This window comes from Sinohyriopsis cumingii, chromosome 15 (genome assembly GCF_028554795.1).
Source record: "Sinohyriopsis cumingii isolate HCF-2022 chromosome 15, ASM2855479v2, whole genome shotgun sequence".
In the NCBI taxonomy this organism is placed as follows: domain Eukaryota; kingdom Metazoa; phylum Mollusca; class Bivalvia; order Unionida; family Unionidae; genus Sinohyriopsis; species Sinohyriopsis cumingii.
The window spans coordinates 38733400-38753179 of NC_142975.1; the positions used below are offsets into that span (position 1 = coordinate 38733400).

Genomic DNA, 19780 nt, shown 5'->3' on the forward strand with positions numbered 1-19780 from the left:
GCTGATGACACCCAAATATGCAAATCCAGTCACCCAACTGAAGTTGATGCTACCATCCAAGGTGTAGAGAGGTGCATTTCTGATGTGAAATCATGAATGACATGTAACAAGCTGCAGATGAATGATGATAAAATTGAGGCCATTCTGATCACAACACAAAGACTTTCTCATTCACATCCTTTACCCCAAAAATTAAATATCAGCAACGCCAACATTAAATTCACACAATCAGTACGAAACCTAGGTGTTACTCTAGACAGTACTCTCACACTGCACCAACATGTCATGAACCTATGCAAGGCTGCATATCTTGAGCTGAGACGCATCAGCTCAATTCGCAAATATCTTTCAGTTAATGCCACTAAAACAATTGTGTGTTCATTAGTACTTTCAAGACTGGACTATTGTAACTCAATTATGTCTGGTTCATCTCAATATCTACTCCAAACGTTCAAAACACAGCTGCTCGGATCATACTTAGAGTACCACGATCAGAGCACACCTCCCCGCTGCTCTGTACCCTACACTGGCTATCCATTCGATCCAGAATCAAACACAAATTTTTTCTCTGTGCTACGTTTCACTGTCGGACTCTATCCCAATTTACCTATCCTATCTCACCCATGTGTACACACCAGCAAGATACTTACGCTCCTCTTCTGACAATCGTATACTCATTATTCCCACTATGAAAACAAAGTCATATGGACAGCGGTCTTTTGCATACCAGGGCCCATCAACGTGGAATGAATTGCCCACTGAACTTAGACACTAAATACAGTGATCACATTCAAGAGGGCTCTCAAAACTCAGTTATTTCGACTGCAAGAGCAAACTTAAATACCTAATAATGTTTCCTATCTGAAATATTCTCAGCATGTTTTTTATTTTTTAATGTTTTTCTAATTTCATGGTGTTTCTTTTTGTAATAATATTATTATATGTCTGTATCGTATAGGTGTTGTCTAATGTTGTAAAGCGCTTAGAGCTTCTACAGATTAGGCGGTATGCAAAGTCCTCATTATTATTATTATTATTATTCTACAAGATATTAACAATGATCAAAAACTATTATTAGGATCTATACCGGAAAAACCAAATTGGCCAGCAGCTTTGGGCAATATATAGGACCCCAACCCCACAAGCCAAACTGCTACTACTGCCGGGTTCCAGCAGACCTAACACATATATTCAACACCTGCCACAAACTAAAGAAAGAAAGAAAGAACCAAACTAAAAATGGAGCAAAATAAGATTGAATCTCGGAAACATACCCATAATTTTCAATGAATAACAACCCCAACCTCAATCACACATATATAAATATAATTAACTTTAAACTTGAATCTGGGATATATAAAATAATATAAAACTAAAATTCCATAATTCAATTATTTACAACTAGGAGACAGGCTATCAAACTAAATGTAAAGACCAATAACATTAGATGCCTTTGACATGTCTTATCGACCCGGGCATTCGGCAAATATATATGTCTTATCAAAATAGACTTAGCCTGAAAATAACATCTCATAACTAGTATACAGGCTAACAAACATAAATTCAGGGAATAAATAAAATCAGATGTCTTTGACACTACTTAGCGACCCGAGTATTCGGCAAAGACATATGTCTTAACCAAATAGAGTTACCCTGAACATAAAATAACACCAAACAAATCTAACCACATAAAATAACCCCTGACAAAAAATGCAACATAAATAGGAAGGATGGGGAATAAATAAAAATCAATGGGAAATTTCCTGTTTTCCCCCTTTTTTTTCTTCTGAAAAAGGGGATAAATAACACTTTTCGGTTGATTTTTTTAAATAAAAAGTCTTATAGTTACTTCTGTCTTATATATTCAATCTAACCCCTCCTTTTCCCCTTTCTCTAAACTATACCTGACAACTCAGCATGTACGTAACACCATTAATACCTCTGAGAATCTAACACTCTTGCCGAAGGTACAGTAATATCTATATCACGAGACATTCTAGGTCCCTAAAATTAGAGCATATAAGGTGGTCCAACACCCAAGACCATCAGGGCCCGCCGCACAAAGTGGCAAACCAATAAATAACTTTAGGAAAGAAAGACCTCAAATTAGCTTCTATAAGATGAGCTAAACCACCAACAACTATCAGGCCCAGCAGCACAAGGCTGAAAATAAAACAATGATAATTTAGACACGTAAGACCCTAAAAACCGAATCCAACATTTACGGTGGCCTCAAAAGTCGAAGACCATGAGGACCAGCCACACAAGGTGACAAACTTTATTAAAAACTGTCACATAAGATACCTCTCTTAAGGAAAATTCTTACTCAAAACTGCTGAGTTATTTTCAAAATTGTGTAGGACGACAATTTAGACCCGATGCCCTGAAGTCTAGGAGCACAAACTTTTGACCTTGGATCCACCTTTCTACCCTCTCCACCCTTGCCACGGCCAGACATCAAAACAAACAGCGTGCAGTGCACGCCCTTAATACTACTGAAAACCCAGTACCAAACATATGAGTATGTGATGGGTCCATCCCCACTCATACATACCTAAATGCAGCTCAGTAGTGACGACTGAATAGGTTGAGTGCGTGCTGGGTCTATTCCCACTCGCCTTCAAGCCCTCCATTCAGATAGTTAGGACATCTTGTTATGTCTACTGCCTAACAGCTTGAATTAAAATGTGCTCTTTGAGCATATAAATGCCTGGGGGAAGTTGCTCCAATTCATTCCCCTATGAGCAATTAAATAGCCTACCGTGCAGTCATAAAGCAGAGGTACAAGTCAGGAAGAGCGCAGACCTCTTTAATCCAACATAGATAGAAGTTCGCGCCATTCAACTTTGAATAAACGAAAACTGAATGACAGTTGGTACTGGATGATGGATGTAGCCTATATGCTGGAAACGTTTGAGAAAGAATTGAAGTATGCAGGTAGCCAAGAGTTCGTGACCATTTTGAAATTAGCAATAGGTCTGGTAGACGGTATGATAAAGGAATAAGTGAAGAAATTAAGAAGATTAATTAGACCAAACTATGTGAGAGAGGGTAGCTAGAAGGAAGCACTTGATAATGTAATCAAAGACAGGCCCTTTCTAGAAGACACGTTGCATTGGACTGATTGGTCTTTTGTGAAGTGGGGAACAGCTAATGAAAGCATAATAAATGATAAGAAAGGTGTTGGAAGTAGATGTGATAAAGATTAAAGATACCTGGGCAAAGAAAAGAGAAAAGAAAAAGAAAACACAAAGGACAAAGAAAATAGAAAGAGAGAATATGAGTTTGAAAGAATGGATAACAACTGGATGAAGGTGCAGGAGAAATTTAGATCGATGGCCCATCCTGACTGGATGCCAGGTAAAGAGAAAAAGAAGAAGAAAGGAATTATTGAGAAAGGAAGGAAATGGTGGAAGACCTGGAGGAACTAGAAGAAGAAGAAGAAGAAGAAGACAAAGGCTCTTCTCAGGGCACACATATGCCTCGAAAAGATTTGCTTTCTTGCCTAAAATTATTTTTGTCGATTGTATAGTTGTTTCTGCTATATATGTTGTCTGTTGTATAATGTCTTATATATGTCCCCATGTTAAATTTCCCTTGACGCTATATAGTCCCACGGTACTCCTATGTTAAATTCCCCTTGATGCCAGGGTACAACCCTCTATTTTAACACAGAAGTCCACTTGACGCTATAGTATCCCACTATACTACTCGCATACCTTAGGTATGCCATCACTGACAAACTCTCTTGATGCAGGACTCAACTCCACCGTTGGAACGACCGCTTAAACAATGTATAGTCTGAGCATGAGGGTCTGAAACAACAGCAAGCTGACCGAACACACCTAAATACAAGTCTACCAAGCCTGCGTCATTAGCTTTCTCCTCTACGGCAACGAGTCAATGCCACTATACTCGCACCAAGAAAAGACGCTAAGAACGTTTATTTTCGCTGCCTCTGATGCATCCTTGGCATCTACTGAAATGACAAAGTTCTTAAAACTAAGACACTAGAGCTTTTACGCATCCCAACATGTTCACAACACTCAGACAGAGTCGCCTACAGTGGCTTGGAAGAAGACACCGAAGGGATGATGGATATATACCAAAGGACAATCTCTACAGTGAGTATGCCTTAGGCAAAAGACCACCGGGTCGACCAAATGTATTTGAAAGAGAGACACCAAGGCTTTGGACATCGATATGGACAGACTTGCACAAGATCGAAGTAGCTGGAAGCATGAACTCAATCATGGACTTCAGAAATGCCGGAGTCAACATCTGAAATTAGTAGAGGAAGAACAAAACCGCAGAAAGGACAAGATGCAACATCATGCGACAACCCACAGCACCACCAGCTCGTCAAATAACTGATTACTTCGGAGCGCAACTCCATGGTCTTTAAAGACTAAACTCTACGGATATGGTAAAAGGAATGGTAAATGAAATAAGCAAGACACGGTTTTCATGCCGTGATTGTAAGAAAGATTGCGAGTAGGACTGTCTTCTGTGTGATGTGCAGCTATTAAAAATCTACAACAAAAGTACAAGGAGAAAATTTGTTCAATTATGTAATCATTTTCATTCAAACATGTTCTCAATATATAACACTAGTTAATAAAAAATATGTGTGTTTATATGATTCATACCGTTTATTTGTTTTCTACAATAGGTTCTCAGCATTGTCAAAGATTAGCTACTTGAAGAGACTAGGCTCTGTCTCTGTGGGCACATGACTCGCCACCTTAAGAGGCTGGGCTCTATCTCTGTGGGCGAGTAATGAGTACAGGTATATATCAACAGCATAGAGCACACAACAAACACAATTATCATAATATTAAAAATAATAGACAATGTGGATTTATTAACAGTTTGATAAAGCATATTTTCAGATCCTAAACACGGGCGTACGCACACTTTTCATAATTAATATTACAGATTTTTAAATAAAAGAAATGAATATGACGCATGTAATTCCCATTCTAAATTAAACAAAAAATACGGGACTCACAAAAGCAGGTCCTCGTTCCTTGTCCATTATTACAATATGCAAAATCATCAAAATATATACATTATTACAATATGCAAGGTAATCAAAACATGTACATTATTACAATATGCATGGTCATCAAAACATGTACATCATTACAATATGCATGGTCATCAAAACATGTACATCATTACAATATGCAAGGTAATAAAAACGTGTTGTTCTAGGTTTAACGCCATTTTTCAGCACAAGATAGGCTATACATGGCGGCCAGTATAACTGGTGGAGGAAGAACCCTGGAAAACCCAGGGAAGAACTACCGACCCACGAGAAGCTACTGGCAGGCTTTCCCATGTACCCACGCTATCCGAACCTTGGACTCGAACCCACTCAGACAGAGGTGAGATGGCAGTGATCCGAAACGGTGAGCGCTTTAGACCACTCGGCCACTCGGGGCCCCCTCTAAAAACGTGTACATTATTACAATATGCAAAGTCATCAAAACATGTACAGTATTATAGTATGCAAGGTCATCAAAACATGTACATCACTGCAATATGCAAGGTCATCAAAGCATGTACATCATTACAATATATGCAAGGTCATCAAAACATGTACATCATTACAATATGCAAGGTAATAAAAACATGTACATCATTACAATATGCAAGGTCATCAAAACATGTATATCCTTACAATATGCTAGGTAATCAAAACATGTACATCCATACAATATGCAAGGTCATCAAAACATGTACATCATTACAATATGCAATGTAATAAAAACATGTACATCATTACAATATGCAAGGTCATCAAAACAAGTACATCATTACAATATACAAGGTAATCAAAACATGTACATCCATACAATATGCAAGGTCATCAAAACATGTACATCATTACAATATGCAATGTAATAAAAACATGCACATTTTTACAATATGCAGTTGTTGTTGTTGTTGTTGTGGGGTTTAACGCCATTTTTCAGCACGATAGGCTATACATGGCGGCCAGTATTAATGGTGGAGGAAGAACCCGGAAAACCCCGGAAAAAACCACCGACCCACGAGAAGCTACTGGCAGGCTTTCTCACATGCCCACATTGGCTGAATCTTAGACTCGAACCGCCGCAGTCAGAGGTGAGATGGCAGTGATCCGTAACGAAGAGCGCTTTAGACCACTCGGCCACTCGGGGCCCCTACAATATGCAAGTAATCAAAACGTGTACATTATTACAATATGCAAGGTAATCAAAACGTGTACATCATTACAATATGCAAGTTCATCAAAACATGTACATTATTATAATATGCAAGGTCATCAAAACATGTACATTATTACAATACGCAAGGTAATCAACACATATTTATAATTACAATATCCCAACTATGATTATTACTGACACAATATTGATATTTATGTAATTAATCTCAAAGGAATACAATTAAAACAATATTTTATGATTCCAAATTCCTTAATTTTTCTTTGAAAACTGTTGTGTTTCATTCTATTTCCCTACCTCCCCACAACACTATTATTATTATTATTATTATTATTATTAAATAAAACCCTTTATGTGTCCAATGAATACTTTCTTGCTCAACACCACTAATTTAAGTTCTTTCACATCACTGTATTTTCACCTTCATTGCCGTAAATTACCTTGTTTAGAGTGTCCTCCCCCTCATCCGGTTTCAACTTCAATCTTCTTGATCCGGTCATTATTTATTCATCAGAACATTATCAACATGGCTGCTACGGGTCCTGAGCATTTCGACTTGCAAAAGTTGTATCACTTGTATGTCATTTCAAAAGCAGAAGAAGGGCTTGTTGAAATGGACCCATATATAGCTTCATATGATGAGCTAACTAAGTATGATGTATTTTTGTTTGTCTGCGTTAGTGTTGGCGATCGCTAATAGTATGTGTTCTCCCTAATTTCGATAAGAATTTTTGAAATTATGAAAAGCTAGCATCTTTTTATCAGCACAATGCAATGAAGTGGTCTCTGTTTGCTAATATGATGACTTTTGATTCTAATACAATAGTCGTGGGTGACACTGTTATAGATTGCTGTTAATGCGTTAATAATTCAATAGTTTCCTTTGACCTTTCCCATCCGATTTTGGATATATCGATTTTGTCAATTATATTTGGGTATTGGCATTCCTAAAGTTTAACACGCCCCCGAGATATATTTGTGGGGTTTTAGATATGTGTCCGTTTTACTGCCTCAATAATGGTGTGTTCCGAGGTCAACTAACATCGGAACGGGAAGTCACATTTTCAGGAATATTTCACATATTTGGCAACCCATATGAACCCTTTTCTGCAAATTAAACTCATGTTGCTTTAGATGGACTTTACTTACTCAGATACCTTTTTTCTAATAAATTCAAATCCTGACAGAAGTGAAAAACGCATTTTCAAGTTTCATTGACCTACAATTCATTCATAGCGAAGTAGGGAATGCAAAAATATGTTAAAAGGATGGTTAGTATCATAACGAAGTTATCTAAACATATTTAATTTTGACTTCTCGTTCCGACATTAGTCCACATTGGAACACACTACACAATGCAGTTATTTAAGCAGTAAGATAGTGACCTAAACATATAAAAATATATCAAGCGATGTTTCTTGAAACATTTTTAGGACTAGTGTGGAGTCAGAACCATTAATTATCAACAAGCTGGAATTTGCTTGCTACCAACTTAACTAAGTCTAACAACTTTATACAACCTTACTTTTAATCGTTCCAGCATTAAATCAATAGGAACATGATCTATTTTCTCAGAAATTATTAGTATAACATTAGTTATTTCTTTAATCCAGTCCTACAAAATATTGCTAAAGCTACAGATGCAAGTCAATTTAGAAAAGTATTATTAGTTATATTCATGAATAAATCATCCAAACCAAAAGACTACTTCAACATAATTATGCAGAATTAAATTACTGAAAATTAGTCTGACACAATCATGTTTGATATGTTTATTATTATTTTATGTTTGTTTTTATTTTATAAATTGTTCTTTTGACTGAATATGGAAATAAAATGTGACTTTTCAATATATTTCATAATGAGTTATCAGTTTTGTGTCAACATTTGTATTTATTGGATAAAGCATAACAAAGACACGAAGCCATACAAGTCAACAAAGTCATTTTAAAAAGGAGTATTATGTTGCAATATGAGTTTGATGATTAAATCAACCAAACCATAAGACTAAGACTAAGGTTAAACATATGCCCCATTAATTGACTGCAAATTGGCTTCAGGTACTCAAAACTATTTTTGGCAGCCTACAGTGTGATTCTTCTTGTTAAGCCAGTATAACATGGAATATTGATCCCAATATAGCCAAAACATAATCACTAATTTTGAATGAAGTTTTAGTATGTATAACAATCTTTGCAAAATATTCATGCTAATGTATGAAGAGTCTTTAGGTATAGGTTATTTTAAAAGGTATGTTCTGGTCTAATACAGTGTAAATTTGACTTTATAAAAATGAAATTGGAAATGCAATAAAAATAAAGGGGAAAAATACGTATAACAAATTAATAAACTTGCATATTGCATAATGAAAATTTTGAAATTTCCCTTATATTCCTGCTGTGTTGATTGAGTTACAGATAGAGCATGTCTATTCAGAAAATTCTAGGATAATTTGCTGCCTTACAAAGGAATACATTTACATGTACTTAACACATTCTCACATGCTAGTAAATAACTAAAACATAATTTGTTTATTTTTTTAAATCAGAATTTTTTTTCCATATCTGTATTTGAATATGTTTCCAGGCTGTGTATGCGATACTATAAATATCAAGACTGTTAGAAATGTTGGACAAGATCAATCTGAAAGTATATGCAAATTTTGTGTAAATAATGAAATCAAAGATGAATATAATTTTGTCTTAATCTGTCATATATATCTCTCAATGAAAAAGTCTTATATTGATCCTTATTATTTGCATTCATATACAAACTAAATGAAGATTTAACAAGTCTAAAATACATAGAGAAATAGCTTAATTACTATCAATTATTTTTTTACAGAGTTTAACAGAAAATGATCAGCTTTGTTTTTTTTGCTGTTTTACAACATAGCAACACAAGTAGGTTATTTAGTGCTGATGCTGTTGGAGTAAAGAGGACACACTGCAATAGCTGACACATGCTGGTACAATGTTAGGATTCAAACCAACACCATTTCTGGTCACCAGTCTGGCATTCTAACCACTAAACCTTCCACCGTGGCTCCTGTCTCCATTAGTCCCCTATAATGACATCAAGGTACATCATACCTACCCAATATACTTGTTTATAAGTCGTGTTAAACTGCAAACAACAAAAATCCTGATCTGACATCACATAGTGCACCTGCCAGTCAGGGTCAGCGTTGATTGTTCTAGTGGTTACTCCAAACCAACTGCACAGACTCAGATCTGCATGTGCATAATATGCAGGCAGATTTTGGTCTGTGCAGGTTGCCATTGGACTCATCTTATAAGCGAGTACATATGGTATTCTACACACCCAGGTTCGCATGTTATTTAACAGAAAATGAATTTGATGATTTATCCAAAGATGGCAAATGTATATTGATAATTTTAAAACTGAAATTTATTTTGATCTTTTATTATTTGTTTTCAGACTTTTTAAACTTCTTGGATCTGTCTTTGGGTTTATTGTGTCTGACGTTGTGGAGAAAGTTGGAATTTTGCAAGAGTACAGAAAGTCGGATGATAACTACAAGACTGTACAGAGCATGCTTCAGTTTGAAGTTGACATGAAGATGACAAATACCAAACATAAACCATCAGCAGCAAGAACGCTTCTGAGACTTCATCGAGCTCTAGCCTTTGTTGCTGATTTCATGAAAGAGATTCAGGCTGCAGAAGAGGGTTCCAAATTAAGTTCCGTTGCCGCCGCCTCGTATGATCGGACTTTAGCTAAACACCATCCATGGATTGTGCGGAAAGGAGTTCACCTAGCAGTATATACGTTACCAACACGAAAACATCTACTGGAGAAAATGAAAGTTGAAAATGTTAAGAAAACAGAAGAGCTTCTAGGAAAGGTAGCTGAGAGTGGAAAAAAATTATTTGATGTTGTGGAGGATTTATACACTAAACATGGTCTACATAGTCTACCATGAAGTGATTTGTTTTATTGATTTTTTTTACAATCTAGATCTAAATAAATCAGAAATGACTGAATATTTAAATTTTATGTAGTGGAGCTGTGTGTTCCTAGAAATATTGATATGATACATTTATTACAAGTTAGTTGAATCTATACGATATGCATCGTCATACATATTTTGTATTATTTATTTTTTTATATTAGCAATTTATCCCGAATTTTACTTGCCTCAATTTATTGCTCTTCTTCTACTCACATTTTATCCATTCACTTGTTTAAACTGGTTATGAAAAATGAAAAGATTTTAAACTTGATTTATTATGTATGTTATTTTCGTATGACCCCAGCAGTTTATATACCCCATGCAGTTTAAAAAACTTAAAGCATCAAGATATAAAAAAATGCAAAAACTTTTCATTTTGTTCATATGATTTCTAACCTGATTCTTGCCATTGGCCCCTAAAATTGTCAGATATTTGCATTTATAACCAAAACAGAAGTTTTCAAGATAAACGTTGAACCAGCTTGCTATCGTGGAAAAGTCCATTTTCTGAGATAGAAGGTAAAATTGTTTGCATCCAATATTTTTAACAACCAGCTTTAATATTTCTCAGAAAGATTTAATAAGAGGGCAAGCATTTTAACTCTTATGTTCATTATCTATAGGGATGCAATGCTCAAAGTTACAGAAATTTGGGGAATTATTCTGTTTTTATCAAAGATGATGGACAAAATCACTCCTGTTGTTACAAAAAATAGACTCGCCCAGGCAAATATGGCAGCCATTTTAGTGAAAAAACCTCCTGTTTCGGTTGAAATGTGAACAAGTTGATAGTGTTAGGGGCCCCAGGTGACAGACAGGTTAGATATTATAACTTGATGAATGAAATAACTAAGTTTCCTGGTTTTTTTTATTTCCTTGATGCTTGTTGGGTTCAAAAAAGTCATGGCATACTACAAACTGCTTGGATCTGTTGAAGTGGGTGGGGGGCTAAGCAAATACTATAATAAATTAAATTAGTCTGCGAAACTAATATTGTCACCTTACAAATGTGTACACCTTGCAAGTACTTTTGTAAAATGTGTTTTGTGTATTGCAGTAGTGAGGTACACTACTATATATTTTATCATGAAAAAATACCAATATTTACATTATGTTTCACTGTATTGTTAGAGCTTGGTTATTGATATTTTTGGATCATGAAGCATTATCAGTTATAATGACCCAGTCAGATAATTATTTTATTAATTTATTGAATGCTAATAGTTAGTCTGTATTCTTTATCCTTTTCTGATGTGTGTCTGATTGTAGTACTAGAGTATTGTTATTGCTAAAGGTTCACTGATCTATCTTTAATTTGTTCTGACCATTTCTTAGATATGATGTTTTAAATGGGAACAATTTATTGACAGCAATTAGGAATTGTAAAGTGACACCTGCCTATGTAGGTTACTGTAGGGACCACATAATCTTGTTTTATATGGGCTGGTGTTCTCCGTACATAAGCAAAATATGCTGATAAACTTAAAAGAAAGAAAAGGGCTGTGCAAATGTATATTTAATCTTTTTGGACATTTGACTTAAGGAAAATCACATTTCCTGCAGAATGCTTCACTTCTCCATTGATTTATATGACACAGATAATATAGTTATTAGTATGAGTTGTTTTTCTATTTAATAAACAAATGTTTTAATTTTGTTGTACAAGCTTTTACTAGTTGCAAATATATTCTATGTTTTTCTCCACATCTTGTAATGCTTTGGACCTGACTTCTCAAAATATAAGTATGTTTTGAACTCTACTAATCATAGGCCTGATGAGTTTAAGAGATGGTCTGTTGTCTGTTTGTCCGTTAGCACAAGTTTGTTTTTCCTCCTAAACTACTTAGAGGATTGTCTTGAACTTGATACACATATTCATCCCATGGTCTAGTTGACCCTAAATGAAAACTGTACTACTGATAGAGTGTCAAACTCGCTGAAAAATCCCACAAGCCCAATGGACCAGTAACCTGAAAATACTGTTGGTCATGTCCATGACCTACTGGTCCTACTTTTTATCATACAAAAACTCAAAATGTAGTTAATGACTCCCAAGCTAAATTCAGCTAGACATGAGTATAAGCCTTTAGTAATATTATTTATATGATGAAAGATGGAACATAAACTGAAACACAAAACAAGTTTTAGACCACACTTTTTCAGGATATATCAAACAAGTTGTTGCTATTGTATTTGTGGGGTTTAATGCCATTTTTCAGCACATGATTGGCTATACAAGGCAGCCAGTATTAATGGTGGAGGAAGAACCCCGGAAAGAACCACTGACCCATGAGAAGCTACTGGCAAACGAGTAATGTTGATCTGTGTGTTGAATTCATTCATGTGCAAAAGGAGTTTGTTAACTTTAACTGCATTATGAGAGGTTTTAGTGAAAATTCACAGAGCTACAGTCTCAGCTATCAATCACAATGCTGAGCTGAACAAACTATAACAGTACTGTCATGGTTTTAGCATAAATCTTTTTTCCATATTCCAAGTGAATTATCTATCCAAGGTTTTGTTTGGTAGTGTCTTATTCTGTTCTAATAGTTATCATTACCTTGGCTGTGTTTGGGGTTTTAGCCTTTGCTGGCTTCCAGGCATCCAAATGCCTCCACATGTTGATATTGGGAATCAGAAGTAACGTGTGTCATCAGACATTGCAAAGACAACACTAGTGTCTTTCTTTGGAGTTATAGGTACCTAGTATACACAGAATAAATGTGAGTTATGTATCTTCTCATATAACCCAGATTCACAAGTGATCACAAGAAACAATTCACAGTTATTTATTTTTCACTTACCGGTAATATTTCTTTTAACAGCATAAAAATATAAAATTTGTGGATTAAATTTACTCAATATATCTAAAAATCCAACTGACCAGATGGACTGGTGACTAATTTTTTGCCTCAGTCCACAGTGAAATTGGTTTGCATCAGACCAGCAGGCTGGGAGCAATTTCACATGCAGCCATCAGGATATCCAATATGGTGACTACAGTGGCATCTTGAAAATCTTGTTATTGCCACTCCTCCTGAACAGAAAGTCATATAGACATGGGTTTTCACCAGAAGATTTCTAATCTAGTTGGACTAAAATGAAAATGTTACTTCTCAGACTTCCAACATAGCCACCACAGTGGCCATCTTGACAGTTTAATTAGAAGTGCCTCATCTGAATGAATGGTCACTTTTCATTTAAAGATTTATTATTATATCCTATTGGTTTTCAGTGATGTGACCTCCAATATGTCTGTCATAATGGCCAGCATTAAATCTTGTTATCACCACTTCAAGATGGTTGGTCATCTTATGATTAATCTTTCACCAGATGACTACTTAAGATGTCTCTTTGGTCCTAAAAGAAAATGGTGTCAATTCAGTATAATGACAATGTAACCCATCTTAAAAATCATGTTTTTTCATTACTTATTTAAACAGATAATCATGGCAACATAGTGTTTTCTCCAGAAGACTTTTTATGATAGTTATAAATGAAATGATGTAATCTGGAATCCACTCTATCCATCACAACTGCTAATTTTAAAATCTAGTTATCACTGAGGAATGACGGAAACGATTTCAGCAGATAGCAGCTAAAAGGAAGAAATGGTCTTAACTTGAATTCCTGCTCATCCTTTTCCACCAGCAGAGAATCAGGCCCTTTGAGTAACTTTTGTTAATATATCACCAGAAATGTGATAGTGTAATTCAGCTTGCACAAATGAACCTAATTTTTTTGAAAATAATGAACTGGATACATATTAGTATTGAAGATACTGTAGTTTTATTAACTGTATGTTGTCCTGTTATCAATGAATAATAGAAAGCTCTCTTGTTTAACATTGTCTTTTTAGCATTTTTTTTATAGATATCTGAACAATTTATTTGGTCCTCTGTTCATATTTTGCGATTACAGGGATAGGCTAATAATAGTGTGGGGTGGGGGTTCCATTATGTTGTCATAGTAAAGGATGGGTTTGCAAGTGGCTGTCAGTCTAACATCCATTGCTTTTGTAATTATATGGAAGTAATGACTTTCGTACCAAGGTTATGCTAGCTATTTTCTCATGAGATCCCCAGGCTTTGAAAAATTAAATCATATTTTTGCATTTTGTATATCATGTATCTGTTATTTTTAATTAGCAATTAAGAGAAATTAAGAATTGTGACTCAGGGTCTTGCCTAACATTACATCACTTACTACGCAATTGAGTCCACTGTAAAACTGATTTGCAGATCAATTTGGAAACTTAAAAGTCTTTTCATCCCAAATGTAATCAGATTTTTAATATATTCTGTGTTTTTATTCAGACCTATTATGCTTAATTAAAATGACATTCTTATTACTGTCTGTATGGCCTTTCCATTAATGACACCTTCACTTCAGCAAGAAAAACTATTCTAGTCAAAGCCTGATAAAGTTAACATATTACTGAAAAATAAATCCCAAGTATTAAAATTACTACTTTATAGTATATACTTAAGTGCAAAATATAGAAATTTATTGGCAAAATCATTTTCATATTTTTTTTTCATTCCTATATTTTCACATTAAAAAAATAAATTTTCACATTTGACAATATAAGATTTTTCATCTGTGTCATACAGTGCTTGATTGTGTTTGCCTACAAAACTTGCGGGGCCCCGAGTGGCCGAGTGGTCTAAAGCGCTCTTCGTTACGGATCACTGCCATCTCACCTCTGTCTGCGGCGGTTCGAGTCTAAGATTCAGCCAATGTGGGCATGTGAGAAAGCTTGCCAGTAGCTTCTCGTGGGTCGGTGGTTCTTTCCGGGGTTTTCCGGGTTCTTCCTCCACCATTAATACTGGCCGCCATGTATAGCCTATCGTGCTGAAAAATGGCGTTAAACCCCACAACAACAACAACAACAACAAAACTTGCACACACAGTAACAAAAATGAGTACCGCTAGAACAAATAGAAACTGCCTCACTTACCTGCATATGAAATAAAAATGAGTTAAAGTCACTGCCATCCAGATAGAAGATGTAATGCGAGGGTTGTTATCATTTGTTTGTTTTTATATATTCTTAATTTACATACAGCTATCAGGTCAACAGCAGATGTATACAGTGTGCTTTGATTATTTAAATGAAATAAATCTATCTTTGAGTTCTTTAGTCAGCCATTTTATTCTCTGTTGAAACCATTGAATGCCCAGATGGTTGCTGGGCAAATTTAGTTATTATAACCCTATTCTGTGATTGCAAGATCATCCCATATACTTTGTTTTTACAGATGCACATTCTGGTTTGTTGTGCAGCCACACACATACTATAATTTACAGATGGGATAAAAATAGGTAAATTTTTTTATATCTTCTAAGCACTAGAACTTTGTTACTATTATGCTTTACAATTGTATAATCAACAGAAAGCCAGTATCTTTATATGTTCTATGGAAAGGTTATGTCCTTTTCTTTTTATTTTTCAGTGTCTAAATTCAGGAAATATAAACCATCCCATTAATCCCACACATTAACAGCCAGCTGTTTTTTTTATCATAAGCCCTGTTCATTTCAATTAACAGAAATTATTTTAAGCTAATCAGATAACTACATAATAATTTGGCTGCTGAAAAACAGAGAACAAATCTGTTCCATTTCTCGTTCACACACACACACAGTCTGGCATACAAACACAAATGAAGTGAATCTTTATAGGTTTTGTATAATTACTGTAAATTATGTGACCCATATATGGTACGGTATGAACATTCAATAGACCAAGGGATAAACAGACTGCTGCATTACAGCCCCTCCCACCCCCATAGCTATAGGTTTACTTGTACAGCTTTTTACTCCATGCTCTTTTTTTCTATGTCTTTTAACTTTTCCTGTACAGTAATTACATTCTCATCCAATCATTTATTTGCATATCTACCCTACACTAGCTCCTCCTTTGCTAAAATCAATTATGCAGTATTATTTAGTGCTCACGTACACTAGAAATATCCATAAACTAGGAACAATGCTTGAGGCTGTTCTGGTAAAATATAAGTGAAACCTGGGGAAGTCACTTTCAGTGTAGAATAGTCCCCTCATATGCAATTTAGAATATATCATTTGGATGCAAACTCTTTTTAGTAATCCAATTACCCTGGCATACATTTTTTAAAACTTCACTCCCTTGGTACCTTGCATGTTAAATTGGAAGAGCCCTCACTACAAGAAACTCTACAGTTTTTTTTAACATAGTCAATAAGTTAAAGTCAATGCATAATGCAACACTAATATACATCACTGTAAGAATGTGGGCTTCAGTAAACTCGGATCATCCTACAGAAATGTGGGCTTCAGTAACCTGAATTGGATCATCTTAAAGAAATGTTAGATGCAGATACGGTTATCTAAGTATTCAGAATCAAAGGATCCACTTCTGCTGGTTTTCTCTTTAATTCCTCATCATGTCAAAAACTGTATCATTGACAGTTATGCAATTTTCAGGAGTCAATTGTGATTTAAACATAAAAAGGAAGATGACTATGAGACTTCAAAAGTGCCCTCCCATTTCAAATAACTTCATGGAAGGCAAATATTACAGAGCAGAGATAGATTCATGTAATTTTATGTTAAAATGAAAAACTGAAACATCAAGATGAAATGATTACTACAGTTAAACAGAGATGTCTGATGGATTTGTTGTAGTTTCCTTACTTTATGAAAATCAAGAGAGCATCTAAAGCCTGAAGTTTAGGTTATACCAGAACTATGTTTTTTTTATAAAGCTATTTATGTTTTACAGAAGATTTGTGCATATTTACAATGTCCTGATGACAACTGTACATGTATATTTGGAGCGTGAACTTAAAATATGAAAGACTTCCAAGTAAAATCAGAAAAACATGTCATTTCAATGTTCATTAGAACATCCAGCATGTAAGAAATTGTACAAATTACAATTTGAACACAGATGAACAGATTTCAGGTGAAAAAGATGCATGTTGCTCCTCTAATTTGTAAGAAAGATGTCCATTTTATCTTTTGTTGAAATGTTGGTTTGAATAATTGCCATATTTATATAAGTTATGAAACTATCAACTGATCAGTGGCATTGTCTTTGCAAAGTCAAGTAATGTCTTTGATGTTTACCAATAAGTGAGTCTGACATACATGTACATAGTTAACTGTCAGTAGAGATGTGCATTTGCTTGCTTGGTTGATTTGAGACATATCATGATATCTGGGTGGAGATGCAATACATGCAATGACCCAGAGAGTCTTAGGGGATGGACTGTTTGCTAAACGAGGGTTGTGTGAGGGGATGGCAATGTCTGAATGCCGTTTTCAGTAAGTCAGTATTGACAATGAATTAATATGTCAGTGCTTTGTAATGGATTAGATTTGTGTGCACCATACCGGTGTACAGCCAAGTGGCTTGGTTATGTTGTGCATCTTCTGGCAAAAATTTGGAGGCAGTAAAATGTCCTTTAATAATAACACAATCGGGTATCTGGATGATCAGGACTTTTGCATCGGAGACTAATGCATATAAAACTCTCTTGATAGCCTGAACACATTAAGCGGCTTGTGGTCTCTGCTCATTTTACCTGATCCAGATTTATTATTTGTTCATGATATCAATAGGAGAGTACTATAAGAGCACCCAAATGTACTGTATGGTCTTTGCACAGTAGAAGAATTGTTACCCTTAATTGTTACCCTTTTTACGTCATTGCCATTTACTTATGTTAAGTCACGAGCATATCTGCAGGTGTTTGGATTGCTGGACATAAAGTTGCAGATAATTGTATCAAATATTATTTTGCCCATTGATCTGTGTTAAATTTATTGGCAGGTTTAAAGAAACAACAAAACAAGTGCAAATATTCAGAAGTTGTCAAATACCCCTTGTACTGGAATAATCCAACAATAGTACAGATGACGATTCAGTATTATCATCACAGATGTTGCTACATGTCGTTGAATTGTTGCACATTTAAGTGTCAGCACATGGTGTGTGACACTGTGGCAAAGATCTTGTACACATGTAAGTATGAGTTCTTTTGAATGCTGATGACAGTAGATCATCTTGGTGATAACTCACATTTACTAATGCATTTTCTTTGCTGTGAAAACAACAAGGGGTTGGGGCTCTGAGAAAAATGGCAGATTGGATGTATTAGAGTTAGGGATCTGCATTTATCTGATGTTTTTACATTGAGCTGACTAGTCCTGGACATTAAAAACTTCACTAGCCTGAGCAAGTTTTTCCTTTCTCCTGGACTTCGGGATTAATAAATGTTGTCCAAAATGAACAGGCATCTTATATAAAGATGTCTGATTTGGCTGGTTTCAAATTATTTAAAGATGTTTATTGTCAAATCTGGTTTCTCCAGACCTATTTACTTGACTGCAGCATCATGCTTTGGATTACCAGGACTTGACTGTAAGTTTCATTTTTAAATTAGGTTAGTTTTTTAGTTTTTGATGTTCTTACTGGTTAGTTTGTCTTGTGAGAGACCATATCCTATCAGAAGGAAAAATACCTGGTCAGTATAAAGTGTTATCCTGTTATTTTCAAATTAAGTGGTTCGGTGTTTCTTGGCCTTGCCTCCACTTGAATATCAGATGAAAATAAAGTGCACCAAGTTTGTTTGGAATCCAATTGAAATCGAGCTTGATGACAAAACCGAGACATGATGAAACACTGATACATCACGTGCTATTGACCATTCCATTTACTAATCAAATTAGAACTTTTGCATTAATGAAGGGAGAAGAGTAATTCAGAATGATACATTTCTGAGCATAACTCTCCAAAACTGAAAATGCATTGGTTTATCTTATAGGTTACTAAAAATATGTGGACAGGAATTCAAATGTCACAGTTATATAATTTGTATCAGTGACTGTGAGATCAGCTTATTAGATCTTGATTTTAGTTATACTGGGTTATGCCCTTTGCCTCATTAGTTTCCTACTCAATTGCTAAACTGTGTACACTATATAATAATATTAATTTCTAAAATACAATGATTGATTGGTACATATGTTTTTGCATCTAAGCTGGGGTGTCCGAGTGGTCTAAAGCGCTGTCAGTTACGGATCACTGCCATCTCACCTCAGTCTGCATAGGTCCGAGTCTCGGATTCAGCCAATGTGGGTATGTGAGAAAGCCTGCCAGTAGCTTCTCGTAGGTCAATGGTTCTTTCCGGCGTTTTCCTGGGTTTTCCTTCACTAATACTGGCTGCCATGTATAGCCTATCATGTGCTGATAAATGGCATTAAACCCTACAACAACAACAACATCTAAGCTTTAAAACATGATTTTAGGGATTTCCTTTTGCTCATCTGGCTCAAGACCAAGAATGGCATTACCCCTGCATCTGATAATTGATCTTTTAAATTCCTTATAAAAACACTGAACCAGTTTTTACCAAAGTTGGCTGAGACATAAAAGGCATGAAGTGCTTCAAAATTCAGATAAATTATGCCAATCTGATGTCGCCACCATGCCTAAAAGTAGGCAAAACTTTAATCTGCTTCTCAAAAACAGCAAAACAGAATTTGATAATGTTTGACACTTTTATACAAATGATTCCAGTCTTCCTTAAAATATGGTGGG

The 19780-nt window shown here is 35.2% G+C and overlaps 1 protein-coding gene across 1 annotated transcript; it reads left to right on the forward strand.

The window, feature by feature from the left end:
• The first annotated feature begins 6734 nt into the window (after nucleotides 1-6734).
• On the forward strand, nucleotides 6735-15326 carry LOC149781641 (ceramide-1-phosphate transfer protein-like). The gene is made up of 2 exons (XM_089935710.1): nucleotides 6735-6866; nucleotides 9657-15326. Exons 1-2 carry the CDS (start codon nucleotides 6742-6744, stop codon nucleotides 10159-10161), a joined length of 630 nt encoding a protein of 209 aa, XP_089791836.1. The 5' UTR covers nucleotides 6735-6741; the 3' UTR covers nucleotides 10162-15326.
• Nucleotides 15327-19780: the final 4454 nt, after the last annotated feature.